Source organism: Lepisma saccharinum, chromosome 23, assembly GCF_977018435.1.
Source record: "Lepisma saccharinum chromosome 23, izLepSacc3.1, whole genome shotgun sequence".
Classification (NCBI taxonomy): domain Eukaryota; kingdom Metazoa; phylum Arthropoda; class Insecta; order Zygentoma; family Lepismatidae; genus Lepisma; species Lepisma saccharinum.
The window spans coordinates 55,544,818-55,564,468 of record NC_139251.1 but is presented as its reverse complement, the minus strand read 5'-3'; the positions used below and the strand labels follow the sequence as shown (position 1 = coordinate 55,564,468).

General features: G+C 37.1%; 1 protein-coding gene across 3 annotated transcripts in view; it reads right to left on the bottom strand.

Moving 5' to 3' along the window:
* Positions 1 to 19,651, bottom strand: part of Lpin (phosphatidate phosphatase LPIN) — an 80,927-nt gene that overhangs the window by 37,242 nt on the left and 24,034 nt on the right. For all 3 annotated transcript variants that reach the window (XM_083144363.1, XM_083144361.1, XM_083144362.1), the window contains exons 2-3: positions 11,303 to 11,789; positions 4,277 to 5,352 (exon numbers count right to left, since the gene is read on the bottom strand). In XM_083144363.1, coding sequence (XP_083000489.1) covers positions 4,277 to 5,352; positions 11,303 to 11,482 — 1,256 coding nt within the window. In that variant the 5' untranslated portion in view covers positions 11,483 to 11,789. The remainder of the gene's footprint in view (positions 1 to 4,276; positions 5,353 to 11,302; positions 11,790 to 19,651) is intronic.

Genomic DNA, 19,651 nt, shown 5'->3' with positions numbered 1-19,651 from the left:
ACGACACAGACCCAGATGCACAGTCAACAACAGCGCACCTAGCGACAGCCAGAGAACTACAAACAAAAGATGCACGCCAAGCAACAGTACAGCAAGAAAAAACAGGTTTGCGGATAAAAGTGAGTACTAGTTTCTCCGTATTTATATACTACCGCGTCTCTCTTTTCCCAATTATGAAAATGGTTTACTATACAATGAATGTGAATTGACTTGTTCATGCCTCATAACTGTTGATGCCCATGGAAAAAAAAAAAGAAAAAAAAAAGAAATTCTTCACTAAAGAGTTGTTGTGGTCTATTTGGACTGCCACATGGGAGACCTCCGCCATTGGTTACCTAAGGGTGGAACTTTTCTGGTCTTGCCCCCACAAAGCCGCTCTGGGGGTTCACCCAGCATTAAATCAATAGGTACTGGGGGCAACCCTGGTAGGGGAGGGTGGGTAGAGTTTGCCAGATCGTGGTGCTGATCACATAATCTCCAAATTGGCAGAGATCGACAATTTGTGGGGTTCTAACCCCACAAATGTACCTTCATGGGATGGGGCTATATGGATGCAGAACTTTACCACTACCTTCACAAAATAATGGATTAAAAGTCAGCTCCATGAGTTTCTAACACACATTGTCAATAAATGGAGGACAAGGAGACACTAGGTAAAGTGTTGTATCTTTTTCTTTTAACCTTTTACCTTCGTTTTACTCTTCTCCACTTGAAAAACCATGACAGGTTTTAATGTGTTATATTGTTCTGTTTTCTCTTTTCGTGCATAGACATTAATAGGTAAGTGCATGATCAGGACCTGTAAAGTTAACTTGCTTGTTGCACTATACGACACATTTAACCTCTTTCATGTTCATTCTTAAGTTTCCAATTTGATTCACTTAATTAAATAATAGTCATCATAACTTTCACATTAGCATTCATATAAATAAAAGAAACATTGTTTCAAGAAGAACTATTTCAGCTTTACTTTCATCAAGCTAAATGGATTCACATTATATCTTCTACACAGTATAACGTGCATGTTTAGAAACCTGTCAAATTTTGGAATAATTCTAAAAAACTTATGTATCACATTTATCTTTTACGTTTAATATATTTTATATGTTCTGACATTATTTGTGTTTGTCTCAGTATTTATTTCAACAATTTGATTTGTATTGAATTTACTATTAATGATATTAACAAGCATGAACAGTACAAAGTATGTATGTGTAGTATCTTTCACCTACAGTATATGAATTAAACAGCTTGTTTATCATCCACTTTGCACTTCTTTCATGATTTTCTTGCAGTAATGGTGTTAAATAATAGTTTCCATTTGTGATAAAACATTTTAAATTCATTGATTTTTATTGACATATGAACTGTTTGCCTCAAAATTCTTCCCCTTGATTTCAAATTCTCTGTAAACCTTTGAGAAAGTCCAAATGGGTGCAAAGAAGAAAAACTGTAACTGTGCATGTTTACTGGCCACAATTATGCCCTAATATGACATGAGCACGAAATAAATTTTTCGCATTACATTATCACCAGTATCTTTGGCACAGGGATATTGAAGTATTTGTTGTTCTTGGATAATTATAGAAAGGGCAATTTCATTTGTAACTGATAGGCCAAAGACTTTATTCCTTAAAGAACATGTGCAGACTGTATTGGCACAATGAGGCACCAGGCAAAATTCCAATGCACCTTTCCATCCTGGCAACCAGCCACAGAGAAGTTGCTCATAAGAAAAGTTGATAGTGCTGCCATCTATGAACAACAATTACGAACTTGAAAGATTCTAAGAGGTTGTGGTTGATTAATGGCTGGAAAGAAATCTAAAAGCCAAAAATGGTTAATTAAAGAATAACTCACGCCTTGTGTCCAACATAATTTATTGAAAATAATAAATTCATTGGAGTTCTGGGCCCTTTGAGCTCCGGGTCTGGATTGACCTAATGATTGACCTTTATTGTCTCAATTAGCCTAGTGTCAAAAAAGTGACATTAAATTACAAAAAAGAAAAAAGTAATAAATGTGCTATATTTCACGACGTAATCGTACACCCTGTTTCTTAAGTCAAAATTGGTTTATAACCTTTCTTCGCATAATTGTTGTGTCAGATAAAGAAACCAACAATAGCGTACAGTGTACTCCGTAACACTGTAGCACTCAAGTGTAGCATTACGATTAAAATGCCCAAATCAATAACAACTAATGTGTAAACTTTTTTTCACACCAGAAAAATGTTCACTAACTATAATAAAGATTATTGTGTGTGTCAATTTGGACTATTCCATCTTAATGAATATTCACGAGTACTATTTATCTTGTAGGCTACGGTTATTACAAGCACAAAAACACAGTTATTCGTTGTGACGTTTCAGGAGAATACACACGCCCTTCATCCGACATGTAATTTTAGTTTGATTAAAGATACAGTTTTTTGATTGAGTTGGTGTTTTAAGTCCACTTTATGCACAGTAAGCTTAATCGGGACTGGACCTACAGTTTAAAGTGGGATCCAAACCACTATGTGCCTCCACCAGGTATCGAACCCAGGACCCCTTGATTACAAGGCGATGACGCTACCACTGCGCCATCGGGGAGGCTACTAAAGATACAGTTTAACCATTGTTATAAAAAAAAACTGTTTTTATGCTTGTAATAACCGTAGACAACAAGATAAATAATTCTACAATGCAAGCAAGGACTGCGTACATACAAGAAAAAGTATTCATGAGTATTCCCATGCATACTAATCTTGCACAAAACACAGGTTACTTAGTAATAAATGCCTTTTAAGTACGGATAATACCAGTAAAACCTTCACGTAATTCACCCCAATCTTTTTTTGCAAAAAAAAATATAGAACACATTTCAATCCTTGTTATAGACAGCAACCGTTGCCTGAAAGCAACCAACAAAATAGTGATTCCCTGTAATTCACAACAACTGCATGACAATCCAATCCTGATCTCATGAACACAGTGCATGTCGAAGGAGAGAGTATGAAAATCATTTTCCACTTGACTACTCATGCACAGAAGTATGTGGAGACAAACCTGTAAAAGGTGGTTTCAGGATGATGCAAGAGAATATCGCATACATTGCTCATGAATATCCGGCCTCCCCCATGGTGCAGTGGTAGCGTCATTGCCTTGTAATCGAGGGGTCCCGGGTTCGATACCCGGTGGAGGCACAAGTGGTTCGGATCCCACTTTAAACTGTAGGTCCAGTCCCGATTAGCCTTACTGTGCATAAAGTGGACTTAAAACAGCAACTCAAGCTCATGAAAATCATAAGTGCAAATGATAAGTAACTACAAGTTTGACAAACAGACTACCAAAAGTCTAGTGCATTATCTAATATTTACATTTAAAAAATTGAGGAAAAATATATTTATCTAATTTAAGTCGTTTAAGCCCCTCCATCAGATAAGCCACTATATAAGTGAAAGATGAATAAGAGGAATCTAGAATGTCTTAAAAATAAAAGGGCAAGAAAACTTGAAGCCCAGAGTGGAATTCGAATTGTTATGTTCACTTTATGCACACTTAGGCTAATCAAAAGATGGACTACAGTTTAAAGTTTGATTCGAACAACTGTCTAATGAACCTCCACCAGGTATTAAACCTGGGACCCCTTGATTACAAGGCAACTATGTTACTGTCAAGTCACTAATTGTGCAGAGCACATTGTAAAAGTATTTCTTTTACCATATATTCTACATTTTTCTCTACTACTTGTCGCAGAACTAAGGTGAATGGGATCTAAACAGCGAGGACTGACTGCCACGCAACAGACCTGGATGTGTTCCTTGAGATGTTGATCTCTGGTGAGGGTTTATCAGGTCGGTGGAATATCAGTTATTGGTATCGATAAATTGTATATCCATACTTTATTGGTCTGACAACATTTCATATCGGCCCATCCCAATGCAAAATATATTTCTTGCCAACATTTACTTAATTTTTTTAAAAAAAGTTCAAACCACTAACTTGAAAACCACCCCCACCTCCTTATTTTCCTGACGTTGCTAAAAAAGTGGAACACCAATGAATTTTTACTTTGTATGATTGCTATCATGCTGTGTGTTACTTCAACTTAATTGTTTTAAATGTAAGAATATACATTATATATATATATATATATATATATATATATATATATATATATATATATACACATTATATATATATATATATATATATATATATATATATATATATATATATATATATATATATATATATATATATATATATATATATATATATAACTGACTAACCTTCGGTCTGATGTAGCTTCTGTGTCACTAAAAAAATGAAAATCTGCTGCACCAGAAGAATTAAGTCTAGACAATTCATGGTCCACAGATGCAAGCTCACTGTCTGAAATGCTAAGGATTTTAGCAACGGCATCACCAGTATTCACAGCACATTCCAAATCTTTGCATCGATCCGTACACAACTCACAATCTGGATTATAAGCTAAATGGGTCGTCGAACCTATCATAATTCCACCTACGTGGTACATGCATAGATTCGAATCCGTAGATGCCGTAAGGGAATGGCGAGATAACGACGACTCCAAAGAGTCAACATCCTCCATCTCAAATATGTCATCACTGGGATCGACAGCCGCTGGTTCCTTTGACTCTTCTTCAGTTCCGTTCAAGCCGCTCTTCTTAGAGCCCTTCCTTTTCATCAACGAACGCTTTCGCCTTTTTCTCTTTACGGATTTGCCCTCGTCGTTTGTACTTCCCTTGTTGTCTTGCTTTAGGCCCTCACCAAAAGATATTCCCACATCGGCGAGTAAATGCCCTATTTCCAGCATTTGGTCGGTCTGAACGCCCACGGAAGCTTCGACATGAATTGGCCGGAAATCGGCAACGTTCCTAGAATTTACAACTGTCTCTGCTTTAAATGTCTTTGGTGCATTTTGAGGTTGAATTTGTTCAAACTGGATAACAGAATCGTCACAATTTGTTGGAATACGGTCTAATCGGTTTCCCAGACTAGCTTCTATTGAAGTGTTGCTAGTTCTAGATAAATCTAGAACCTGAATATCCGTTCCGCACTGACTAGGAGATTGTGCTTCGGCCTCCGCATTATCCTGGTCCCCCAAACTGAATTCCCCCACCGAAACATTAGACAATGCTGATGTATTAAACTTATCATCGAAGGTTTCATTTGACGGTGTCTGGTGAAGGAATATTGGTTTATCCAATGGAATGGGGGAGCACGCCAGATATGATGGGAAATCATCTTCATCATCAGTTACTTCTTCCACAAAAAAAGCCTCGCCTGACTCTCCCAACTTCATGTGGATATCCAAAGGCTCGCCATTGATTTCTATGTCAACCTGGAAAAAATAAAATAAAATTAGTGCTGTTCAGCCATGTGTACTAGAGCCGTGTAGAATTTCGACCTTCTGTCTATTACCTACAAATCTAGTTCTGGTAAATATCATAGTGGTTGAATATTACATAATACATCAAGGAATGGTAGAGAGCAAGGCATTTTGAATCTTCAGTTAGTTCACATCCAGCTGCTCTGTACATCGCTAACAGTTTAAGTGGGTTAGCCGATATGGCTGGTGCATCTAATGGGAACAAACAATCAGGAGGCAGAGGTTGTTTTGTTTTCTAATTCTCTGCAGTTATTTTATTTACCTTCTTACATAATTTAGAACTGAACAAATTGTATTCCTATCCGGATATTATTTGAATAATTAAACCAAGAATACTTAGATGGGCAGGTTATGTGACACAAATGGGGAGAGGAAAGAAGAGTTTACAGGATTCTTGTTGGGAAAAATGATGGTAAGAGACTTGTAGGAAGGCCAAGACAAAGTTGGAGGGATAACGTTGAGATGGAGCTGAAGGAAATCGGCAAGGATGGATTGATCGTGCCAGGACATATGCAGATGGAAGGCTTGTGATGCAGCAGCCATAAACCTTCGGGTTTAAGAAGGCTAGAGAGTTGGTTAGTTATTTTCTTTACCTTCTGGAATAGTAGTAAATTATAAAATGCCCAATTTGCACAATTAGTAATCATTAATTAAACTCAAAATGGGGAATGTCATGCAGATATCTTGAAGAATTGATAATAATGTTTCCCTTTTATTAAAATATAAGGGGGGCACTAAAAAGGTTACCGAGAGTAAACAGCAGATATGGTCATGTCGGTGTTGTAATTAATTCAGACAACTGTTTGTTATTTGTTAAAGTGATCAATTTCATTAATTGCAATAGTTAAGATGCTACCTATGAGAATTTATGTAGTGCATTTTTGTCCTTGTTGGTAAACAAGTAGGTAGTTAATATAGTGAATAAATTCTCCCACATCATCCAGTGCATTTTCAGTTCATTTACGTTAAGTACCTTTACTGTATTGATACCACTCTCATTTGGGGGTCGTGATTTGCTGGTTATTAGCAGTCGTTCTTAGTTTGTGTTGCAAGGAAAGTAATGCAAATCCCAATGGAACGTTGAAATTTTATATCCGCACCAGAGTTAAGAATCAAAGGGTTATATAAGCTCAAGTAGATAAGTTCAAATATCAAAAGGGAAGTAGGTAGGGACATGTGGAAAATGTGCTGTGTGTTTCACATCAGAACACTATTATTACCATGCTGTTGATGACCACGCTCAAGAATAAACATGTTCAACCAGTACAGAGGGAGAAAAACTAAGCACTAGCACTTTCTGGAGGAATATTGTCTAAGAAGGCCATGAATCCGACTAAAAAAATTTACACACTTTGAAATATGGTCGTAAAACATTTAATTTATTGATTAATACAAGATTGGACAAAGTAATTAATTATTGTGCCGGAGTGGCCTTCCCAAAGAAGTTCCTACCAGTAACAGAATACAATATATGGCTGACTCTACCATATCACTGCAGATTTCAAAATTTGCCTAGCAAAGAGTGCAAAAATTTATGACATGTTTATTATTCTGATTTAATGATACAGAAAACACATATGTTGTAGCCTACTCTTTATTTTTAAAAATAAGGTAATAGAAATTTCCATGACCGAACTAAAAATATTTAAAAAATTGAAAAATTCAGGAACCAGGTGACAATTTCGGTACCAGTGCTATCTCCACCGAACACCTCTCAATCGTTTATTTCCTCGTTTCTTACATTCGTACTAACCTATCCTGCATTGCGAAAGATTCTTTAAGGTGTCATTTTGCTTTTTTTTCACGAAAATAATTTCAATTTTTCACATTAACAGTAATTATTGTTCTTCGTTTTTCGATTCCGTAACACACAATATGGCAGGTACAGCTTGCGTCGCATCGTGCATCTTGTGGGTACGCAGAGTTTCCAACCTTCATAACCGAAAAATTACTGAATAACCCCACAAACCATTGACTCATAGCCCCAAAAACCACGAACCATTTCCAGCAAGGTTAGGTTAGGCAAGCAGTTAAAATTTTGTTCGTAAAACAATGCAATACAGTTTTGAAAAAAAAAATTCACCTTCACTTTTGGCAATCCCTCCACAAACTTTCAGAATGCTACAGAAACTCATTTCCATAAGTAGTTTCTTCTGTAAAAATGAAGAAATCTGTTCAGCGGAGATCGCACTGTTATCAAATTTTCCGTATTTTACTACCCCTGATCCAGGGACACTAATGATTGACAGGTGACCTCCCACAAAATCACTGATACAGCACCTACCATTTTTCTCCCAGTCTAAGAAAGTATGTAAAAAAAATATTAGTTCTTCTGAATTGAGCCATCAATTCACTTATTAGTTTTAAAACCAAAATTACACTACGAATTATGTATTCACAGTATCATAGTTCTTGGCATTCTCACTGAAAAATTTGTTTTGCTCACCTTGTTGAAGTGAACTGGTTCTTGAAACTATCATGCCAGCTTGGTATGTAACGTCTGTCAGCAACGTTACACATGCATGCACTTCACTCAATATTTTGGCATTCTTATAGTCACTGTCTATCTGTACAACCGGGTCTCCCTGGCCCTGAACTGTTAAAACATTTGTGTGTGGATGCACAATAGACAATGCAGGTCATTGTTGTTAAATGTGTAAATTCAGTTTGTTGCCATATGTGCTAACAGGCAAGACTGCAGCATACTGCAATTTGACTCTGGTGAACACTCTGGTGAACAGAGGAACCATTTTTTTGTGGACTGAAATCTACATTTCTGCTGTTCAATTATTGATGAATAAAAAGTAATTTGCACCTTAGGTTCAGCAGTGACACTTGTCATTTCAACATTATTCTAGCACATTGTCCACATTTTATATTAATTTTTGGTACTACTTTACTATACCAGAGACACCTATCAATGATTTATTTTGCAATTTTTTACATTGCTAACGTACTATTCTGCATTGCGGAACATTTCTTTAGGTGAAATAATGAATTTCTAACAAAAATAATGTCTATTTCTTACATTAACGAGTACTTACTGTTGTTGGCTAGAATTTACAATATAGAGAAAGTCTCCAATTTCGTTAATTTTCGGTATACTAATTTTGGCCTCCTAATCATGAATCTGTTGTAAAAAACCGGGGGTCACGTCTGGAAATTGTACAAAAATTGTTCGTTAGCACCAAAAGCCATCGGGAAGGTGTTTTGGGTGATGTGGGAATGTTTCATAGCTGAAATTCATGTTGTTTGTTGAAAATTAATTCTCCAACGGAGAATAGCTAGCCCCACGAACCATTGACGCGTGGATAGGTTCCTTCTGGGCTAGAATTTACAATATAGAGAAAGTCTCCAATTTTGTTAATTTTCGGTATACTAACTAATTTTGGCCTCCTAATCATGAATCTGTTGTAAAAAACCGGGGGTTACGTCTGGAAATTGTACAAAAATTGTTCGTTAGCACCAAAAGCCATCCAATGGTAGCCTCACAAACCAACCATTGATTCATAGATGAAATTCATGTTGTTTGTTGAAAATTAATTCTCCAACGGAGAATAGCTAGCCCCACGAACCATTGACGCGTGGATAGGTTAGTTCTGGGCTAGAATTTACAATATAGAGAAAGTCTCCAATTTCGTTAATTTATTTTTATAGAAGAAACTACTTACCGTAATGAGTTCCTGTAGCATTGTCGAACATCGGGAAGGTGTTTTGTGTGATGTGGGAATGTTTCATAGCTGAAATTCATGTTGTTTGTTGAAAATTAATTCTCCAACGGAGAATAGCTAGCCCCACGAACCATTGACGTGTGGATAGGTTAGTTCTAGGCTAGAATTTACAATATAGAGAAAGTCTCCAATTTCGTTAATTTTCGGTATACTAACTAATTTTGGCCTCCTAATCATGAATCTGTTGTAAAAACCCGGTAAAGCCATCCACGGGTAGCCTCACAAACCAACCATTGACATTAGCCCCAAAAACCATCCACGGGTAGCCCCACGAACCATTGACGTTAGCCCCAAAAACCATCCACGGGTAGCCCCACAAACCATTGACGTTAGCCCCAAAAACCATCCACGGGTAGCCCCACGAACCATTCACACGAGGTTAGGTTAGGTTCCATTAGCACTCATTTCACCCCTAAATTCATCGAAAAAAATAGGGATCCTACTAGAATTGAACATCATAAATCATTTTCTTGTAAAACAACGGCGTAGTTGGACACAATGACAGGAGATTACATTTTTGTTCGTAAAACTACGCATATACACCTATATATAAAAATAAATTCAATCAGCTTTTTTTCAAATTTTCAGATGTGACCCCCGGTTTTTTTCAACAGATTCGTGATTAGGAGGTCAAAATTAGTTAGTATACCGAAAATTAACAAAATTGGAGACTTTCTCTATATTGTAAATTCGCTCCCTTTTGTTCCTTATTTCCCACAAACCATCCACGGGTAGCCCCAAAAATTCACAATAGCCCCACGGACCATCACGGGGACGAGATGAGGCATGCCTACTAGGTTAGGTTCCATTAGCACTCCTTTTGTTCAATTTTGCATATACGGACAACATCTGCTTGTAGCAATAGTGTGTATTGTGCTTTTGTGCAGAAAGCAAATAGCGGCAGCAGCAATAGCGCATCGGAAATAGATTTTCGCAGAAAACCACATGCATTCGCATTAAAATGGATCAAAACTACATTCCCAAACATCAACAACGCTACAGAAAATGATTTGCGTAAGTACTTCCTCCATTAATTTGAAGAAATCCGTCTCCGGTATAGTAAAGTGTTACCTAATTTTTGACAATTCAATGGAATATAAGGATAGGGTCTGCCTGACCTAGGCATATAAACCATGTAACAAAAATATATTTGTACGGATGAAAGGTTAGGAAAGTTGTTTTTCACTGACTGGTTCTACGGGAAAAGGTGGAAAATAATTTGAAATGTAACAAGTGTTTAAATATGTATTATCTCTCACATTTTCTTTAGTGATGTCATTGCTGGTTGGTGAAAATGTTTGTGACAGGTCTCTTGTGTAGTGAGCTCGTATTTTTCTTTCATCACCATATAATTCATACATGCATGACCAAAATATTTATTGAACAACCCTTTTGGATAAAGCAACATCGGACCACATGTCATTACCTCCTTGTGTTCAAGATTGACGAACTCAAATCAATTATCTAACAATATATAAAGAAATACACTGCTTTAGTTTATTTTGTCCTTAAAAATTTGAATAATCATTGTTGAATATTACAAAATAATATTAAATTATTTTATTGTTGTAGCGATGTTCGGTCCTGGTTTTCCAAACCGTTTTACAGCTTACAGTGCCAAGATACATGCACACAACTCATACTTACATGACTCTTTGAAACTTTAAGTTATAAATTTCATGCTATTCTAGCATCTTCAGTAAACTATAGCTTTCAAAAAGTGACATGTATATCATGCAATGGAAAAGGACTGATGAAGTGACCCTAATATAAACCGGTTTTATTTAGGGAAGTCCAACAAACAACCATGCGCTGCCAAGTACTGGTTACGGAATTAGTCACGAATGTATGAGCATACAGAGAAAGTAAATTATATTTCCCTGTAAAATTATTGAGCCAGTAGGACACAAAACTATAACGAATTCCTGCCTGCGCAATATCAGAAACAATACATCTGCATTGTGCAATGCTGTGAGAAGTAATTACATATGTCTATTGTGTTTGAACAGAATGAACTGTGCGTATGTCGTTACACTTGAGATAACATGTCTGCATAATCAATCTATCTAGCCATGTAATATGCGAATGCTAATGACATTACCATCAACTACACAAAAAAGGCCAGTGTCTGAAAAAGTAAACATAAAAAAACATTAGGAAATTCTACTTACCACTTTCTCTCTGCTTCTTAAAACTCCTAATTTCCCAAAACGAACGTGAAACGGAGACGACGTAAAAGTCCCATCCGGTTGTTCTACAACTACTACATCAATAGCACCTGTCAAAGTGGCCGCATTGATCTCATTGTAGAAATCACGAAAATTGCTAATAAATTTTCCGATGTAGTTCATTCTGCTGTGCGGTTCCTTTCCTTCTTCAACACTTAACTGTCACATATCAATATTCCAGATGTATATTCAGTGCAAAATATATAAACGTTTTAATCCTTTCATACACACACTGTGGCCACACGTACTTAATTCCAACTATAACTTGCAGTCAACAGCACAAACACACAAGAACGTACACCCCCCAACACTTGTTTTCCTTCTGCAATCTGCGATCACTATAACAAAAGATTCGTCGATCGCTGACACCTGAATCCAGTGCTGCTATCTCGCGGCAGAAATCGGCGTTAGTCTCTTCCGTCAGGTTGCGCTAGAAAGGAAACAGCTCACATTAGGCATTGAAACAAATTGCAACACATTCTGTACTTGTTATGCCAACAAGAAAATTAATAAGAAGTTCGCATCGTGGCAAACATTAATAATACCAGGAATATAGTGTACCATAGGCGTGCACAGACCCTCTGATTAGGGAGTAAGTGCGGGAGGGGGAGGGGCAAAACCCCTATATATACGCAGTGATCAGAACGCTACATTTTAAAAGTAGCTTCGCTACAGCTACAGCTACTCTTCCAAAATGTAGCTTCGCTACAGCTACAGCTACATTTACCAAAAAGTAGCTCGCTACGCTACTCCTGTTCGCTACTCGCTACTTCGCTACTTTTTGCGCTACTTCTGCATAAAAAAATAAAAACAACCATATGGGTATTAAAAATCTCCTACTACTGGTAAATAGATTCTGTTATTTTTTATCATGATTCCAGTCATTCAATAATTTTGATAGCAGTGTTACTTCAGTTACTTATTTTTACTATAGTTTTGAGAATAAAAAAACCTATGCAAGTGGAATATCCATTCATATTTGATATATGAATATTGCAATTAGAGTGTTACCCAAATTAATGATTACAACTATAGACAAATCAAATTTGGTAGGATTACGTATTTACGTATGTTCACATCAACATATTTTTCTTGAGAATAAATATTTCATTTTTTATAGACTGATATGAAGACAGCATTTTGAATGAAAAGTACCTGAAGCCCTTTGACTACAAAAGGGGCTCAGGTTCGATTCCCAGGAGAGGCACATAGTGGTTAGGATCCAGTCTCGATCAGATTATCTATGCATAAAATGGACTCAAAACAAAAACTAGGAAAGACGCCAAATTGGGAGAATGGGATCCTCCTGCTCCTCCATTCCCCTCACTGCTCATCATTCTTCCTCGTTCTCACAATTAGCCGAAAGAGGTTGAAAGTGACTATAGATAAGAGAATAATTAAATAAACCATTCATTCTCATTGTCATGATTGACAGAAGTGGAAGAATAGATGAGGAGGTAAACAGAAGAGGACAAATGGGTGGTGGACTATATCAAAGCGTTCAAAGATTAATATGGAACAGGGATGTACCTACGAAATGCAAGAAGGTAATATATAACACATACTATGTGCCAATAATTGCGTATGAAGCAGAGACTTGGACAATGACAGAGAGAGACAAAACAAAGATGAAGGCAGTGGAGATTAAATTTTTAAGGAGTATTTTGAGGAAGACTAGAAGGATAGAATAAGGAATGAGGAGATCCGACAGACAGTGAGTGTGGTGAAGCGTCAGTACAGGATAGGTCAGGCACAGATGAGATGGTTTGGGCACATGAAGAGGATGGATGCAGAAAGACTACCAGTAAGAGCTTACAATACACAAGGAGTGGGAATAAGGCCAAGGGGAAGACCAAGATGTCGGTGGGAAGAGCAGATAGTGGAGTGTTAGGAGAAGAGAACAAGATTGCAACACCGTGCAAAGAGAGGAGTGTTGGAAGTAGTGTTGCCCACGAGACGAGACTTTGGCCTGTCTCGTCTCGTGGAAATGCTGTGAAATGCTGTCTCGTCTCGAAAATATTCATTTGTCTCGGGACACATGATCAATCTCGTCTCGTCTCGAATTTTTAAAAGTCTGTCCCGTCTCGTCCCGTGGGCAACACTAGTTGGAAGACCAGGAAAAAATGGAGAGGCTTGACGTATATGTTGACCCAGCCAGAGGCAGGAAACAGCAAGGGATGGTGATGATGATGTCATGATTAGCAAAAGTTACAGAAAAGTGACGCAAAAGTAGGAGAAATACATAAATTTGAAAACTATGTATACGTATTAACTAAAGAAAATTGTCGTTTCTGTAGGAAAGTCAATAACTCGTACATACTTTTTGCAATATGATAAAATTATTGAGGAAACTGTCGTGTAAACCTGACTGTTCTAAACGTATTGTAATTTTAAAATTTGAGAACAAATACTATCGCGAAAATAATTGTAATTCCAGAAATTCTATGATTCTTGTAACAATAATTTCCTTCTGGTGAGATCCTATATACTGACGATGATCAATGCTGTTACCGTACTGAGCTATTTATTGCTGGCGCTATTTCCTTATCAGTGCAGTGGAAAATCGATCACTCATTTTTGCACTGCAAGTTGTGTCTTACACAGCAATTAATGACATTTTGGTGTCTCTTATATCAACAGGATTTGTTCCGGGGGTGACACAAACGAGGCACTTTTTTCCAGTGGTGCAGCAAACGAGGCATGTTTCTCCCCAAAATAGCGATGCAGCTAAAAAGACGTAGCTGTTAGCAGGAATATATTCATATATGTCAGTTAATTATCTGGATATCTGAATTATTCAGCTTCTAATTAATTAAATTACACAGATATCTATAATCTACAATCTAGATAATCTGTACCTCCATGTAGTAAACTGTCTTTTTGAACCTCCTGCAAAATTAAGGGTTATTGTAGATTTTTTCTGACGCTGTTGCCACATTCAAAATTCACCTCAAAATGCTGAGAAAAATGTAGCTGTAGCGAAATTTTCGCTACAACTACAGGAATTTTGTAGCTTCGCTACCGCTACAACTACAATTTTCAAAATGTAGCTTCGCTACAGCTACAGCTACAAATTTTGTAGCTAGCTACAGTAGCGACGCTACAAGTAGCTCGCTACTTCTGACCACTGTATATACGTATGATGCAGCAACATAGGGGCACCATAAAGATTAAATAAATTATCTCTAAAATGCGCCGCGCTCCTTTTTCTCGAAAAAAAAACTGTTTAGCAGCAAAAGTCTGAAGTACTTAGTAGTTATAACTTCTGTCTCCAGTAATTGACAATGCATTAAAGAAAACAATAAAATTGCGAGTGAAGCGAGCAAGAAAATTTTTAGATCCAAATTTTTGGAAACTGAAAATAATATTGATTTAATATGGCACAAAAACATTTCATGCTATGTATTCGCCTTTACAATTTTCTCTAATTCAGATCGTTCTGCGCCTAGGGCCAACTCCCTCCGCCCCCTAGCTACGGTTCTGAACTTGACAAGACTATTGGAAAGGCAGACATCACGAGCGAAGCGAGGAAGAAAATTTTTAAGAAATTTATTTTTATGTATAAAATTTTATATCGAGGGTGGCAATTGCCCCTTTTCGTGGCCCCTGTAGGTGTTCTTGGCCATCTGGAAGAAATAATGCAAGAAACATGTGAAAACTAATTCCATCTTGAGTATCCTTTTGTTAGAATTGTTATTGTAGGAAGATGCCGCTTCAGAGAAAACATTAATTAAGTATATATTTAACCTAATCGGCATCCTAATTTAACTTTCAAGAATTTTTAATTAATTGTACAACATAATTCAGGGTGGCTACAAACAAGCAGAAATGAAATTCCCTGACTTTTCCAGGTTTTCCAGGACAAAATTTACATTTTTCCCTGACAATTACAAACTAAACTAAATCGATGTTTTTGCAAATGGAAATAATAAACTCATACAGATCCACATATGGTTTTGTTAAGTACCAATATTATATTCTATGAAATTGACTTAATTTCTATATTCTCTATGATTTGAATTCAAACTGCAAAATAGTTAATTTGGAAAATTATTACAATTCACAAGCTAGGGAAGGATTACGGAATTTTGTCATATGCAGTAAGTTTAAAATAAAATACTTGATTATTTTTAAAGTTACGACTAAATGAGATAAGAGTGAAGAGTGATTGAGTAAGAAATACAATTTGTAATTTATCAGTCTCCTTATACATTCTCGGTATTATATGTTGATATTTCCACTGAGGTTTGGAACCCTCTGCTTGCAAGAACCATGAGTGCGGACTCATTTTTCAATGCATAAAGCTACTTCTCTCTTCTCTGTAAAGCAAACAACTTAACTCTTGCATATAAGTGAAACAATTGAATCGAACAAAATAAAGTGTCATATTTCCTTACATTATCAATGGGATTTCTGCTTCAGTACAGCATATCCATGTGAAGTACTGTGAAACTGACAACATGCAGTTATACCATTAATGCTGACGAAAAGTGTATGTAGGTATTAGAAATTTAACGCAAGGAATTTATAGAATTGCACTGTATAGGTACCTGATTTAGCTAACCACACATTAAAACAGAAACACTCTAATAATAAAAGCTTCTGAAAGTCCATATACGAGGGGCATCCTGAAAAAATCTCCAATGGTACGCAGCACTAGTGGTCGGAGAGCGACACACACACATGCAGGCAGGAAGAAGTGGCATGTAGCTGTAATCTGGTACAGTTGCAATGCAGCCATTTTAGGACAGTTCTAGGTTAAAAATTGCAGCTCTCATACAGTCTCCCACTGACTGTGATGTAGCCTACATTGCATGCTCAGAATTTGGCACAGAGCCACCAGCAATTGTGTGAGGTGTGCAGACCGGACGTCGTGAGTGATAGTATGGTCAGACGATGGTGCAGACAATTCACGGAAGGCCAATCGAATGTGCACAACTACATACAGCTGAGTACACACGGGCCCTTTGCATCACTTCAGGTGAGCGATCTTGGACCACTGTACAGCCCTGGCCTTGAATGTACAGACTTTCATATCTTTGTTTAACTGAAGTGGTTTCTGGCAGGGCAATGATTTGACAGCTACACTGCGGTAGAGATAGTTCCAGTCTTCGCTGTCAGACACATATACCATGGGCATACAAAATTTAGTGCGATGCTACGACAAATGCCAGAACAACGGTGGTGATTATGCCGAAAATTAGGTTAGGACTCACTGTTACTAATGCAATAAATTACAACTGATATTCTTGTTTTATTTATGCCTAATCAGTAGGGACCTTGATATTTTGTTATTTTTTTTTCAAATTGGTGTAATTTCTTATTTTTTATTTTTTACTATACTGTGTCATTTTTTCCAAAATTGACATTTTCATTTTAGCGCATTTTCTGGCAAATTATACCTTCATGGCGTGTTTAAACTACTGTTTCAAATTGTAAGTCACATGGCTTACGCCTCTTCGTGAGAGTTTGATATCTTGAAAGTTATTTTGGGAAAGTTATTTTTCGTAACCCTTTTTTAATTTTAAGGTAAGGATTTTAGATAATGGAATTTTCCTCGTATGTACTGAAGGGTGCATAATGACCATAAGTGGCGACGCATCCAAAAAATTTAAATCAATCAATCTCACGTGACAGATACCGATATATTATGGCACGAAAAATTGGCATTATCTTTTTTTGACTTGTTAGTGTTACGTTTCCCAAAATTCGCATTTTTGTTTTAGAATATTTATCTGCCAAATATACCGAAACTTGATATTCCACTGTGCTTTTAAACTATTATTTTAAATTATAGGTCACATGGTCTATGTATTTTCGTGACAGTTGGAACAGATTTTTAAGGAAGTAAAAGTAAAGTGCTCCCCTGCACTTTTCCATGAAGGCGTACAGGGGTGTGGAGTTAGGGCACCACACTTTCTTGATCGCGGCTGAGGTGTCCAGACATCACTGCACATTCCTAAACATAACTTCGCAGCAATTACCATTTTTCACGGTTTTCGCGTTTGCTAAAAATTAATGTCCCTACTAATTGGAAATTAATTCCCCCTAATTTAAATCAGTAGATGGAAAGTGAAAATTTAGCAGGGCTGGCAGAGAAAAGTCAATTCTTGAAGAAAGAGATTTGCTTTTATGATTGAATGATTCGAGTAAATATGATATTAAAATATTTACGTATTTATTATTAGTATTTTATTTCATAATATTGGACATTAACCTTACTCAGTGAGAGATTAATGACCATCTCTCACGAGTTTAAACAAACAGGACAGAGAGTGGCGTTAATTTCATTGCAATACTAGTGTTGCAGTAAATTTGAGGTTGGGAGCATGCACTTGCCAATTTTCATAACGTTCACCATAGCAGATTTCCGTTTGGTTGGATTCTTCTTGATATCTAAGAATAGTGCAATGCCATTGTAAACGTATGTTAACTTGTGCGAAACCAGTAATACGTCAGGATGATGAAAGAAAACCTTCGTAAGCACTGCTACATTAAATAAGGTGAAGTGAGCCAGAAGAGTAATAAAATTCCAACAGCATATTTGCAGTCTAAAGCTATTCTTGTTTATGCATGTGATTTTTGTTGGATGTTGCAGTCCATGCAATTTCTGTCGCATGTTGTAGTGAGATACTTTGTCGGCTGGTGATATTCGACAAAAATCGTAAGTATCAATGGAACCTATTTGTTTCCATGTTCCTTCAGTTTGTCCAACAAAATGCCTTACTACGACGTCCGACAACTATCGGATGGCCCCACCCGCTCTTATCCTCTCCATCTGTTGACAAGTCCCCTTACTCCCATAAGGACAAGAAAAAATGATAATTTAATGCATTTTCCACGTAATATTTAGAGGCTTAACCTTTACTCCCACGATGATACCATATGGTAACATGGTGCTGAATACGAAATGAATGTGCTTTTTGGACCTTCATACTCTTATGTTTGGGTGGAAACTCTGACACAGGTCTGGAGCAAGCCTGGGAAATTCACATTGATAACCAACCTCCCCCCTCTCCTCAATCCATGCCACATTTCCGAACAGAGTTTCACATTTTGGTTCATTATTCAAGTTGTATGGCACCAGGAACATGAAACATGTTTCAATCTCTTTGGAAACGTCCATTCTTTGAAGAGAATACTAAGGTTTGCGCCTTCTCCCCAAAATAGTGGGAGAAGAGGAGGCAAACTCCAGATTTTTATGTTGTTTTTCATTGAAATTCGGTGGTCGCGCCTCCAAACGACCCTTCCTCGGTTCAGCATTCAGTTGCATGCTCTGATGTTTTAGCTGCAAAACAAAACTTATCCGAAGTAGATTGCTCCCATAGTGCCAGAGTTATAACAATTTTCCTCCAAAAATGCAAATAACTATTTTTCGTAAAAAAAAACAAAAAAAAACATTTTGGCTTATTATTCAACTTGTATGGCACCCAAAAACATGAAACATGTTTCATTCTCTTGAGAAATGTCCATTCTTTGAAAGAATACTAAAGTTCGGGACTTCTTCCCAAATAGTGGGAGAAAAGGGGGCAAACTTTAGATTTTTATGGTTTTTTCATTGAAATTCGGGGGTCGCGCCCCCAAAACCCCCTTCCTCGGTTCGGCGTTCTGAATTGTACACGGTTGCATGCTCTGATGTTTTAGCTGCAAAACGAAACTTATCCGAAGTAGATTGCTCCCTTAGTGCCAGAGTTATAACACTTTTCTGAGCAATAAGCAAATTACCTATTTTTCGTAAAATACAGGACAGAGTTTCACATTTTGGCTTATTATTCAACTTGTATGGCACCCAAGAATTTGAAACATGTTTCATTCTCTTTGAAAACGTCCATTCTTTGAAGGGAATACTAAGGTTTGCGCCTTCTCCCCAAAATAGCGGGAGAAGAGAGGGCAAACTACAGATTTTTTCTTTTTTCATTGAAATTCGGGGGTCGCGCCCTCCAAGCACCCTTCTTCGGTACGGTGTTCTGAACTGTACACGGTTGCATGCTCTGATGTTCTAGCTGCAAAACAAAACTTATCAGAAGTAGATTGCTCTCATAGTGCCAGAGTTATAACAATTTACCTCCAAAAATGCAAATCATCGATTTCTCGTAAAAAAAATAATCACATTTTGGCTTATTATTCAACTTGTATGGCACCCAAGAACATGAAACATGTTTCATTCTCTTGAGAAATGTCCATGCTTTGAAAAGAATACTAAAGTTCGCGCCTTCTCGCCAAAATAGTGGGAGAAAAGGGGACAAACTCTAGATTTTGTTTTTTTCCATTGAAATTCGGGGGTCGCGCCCC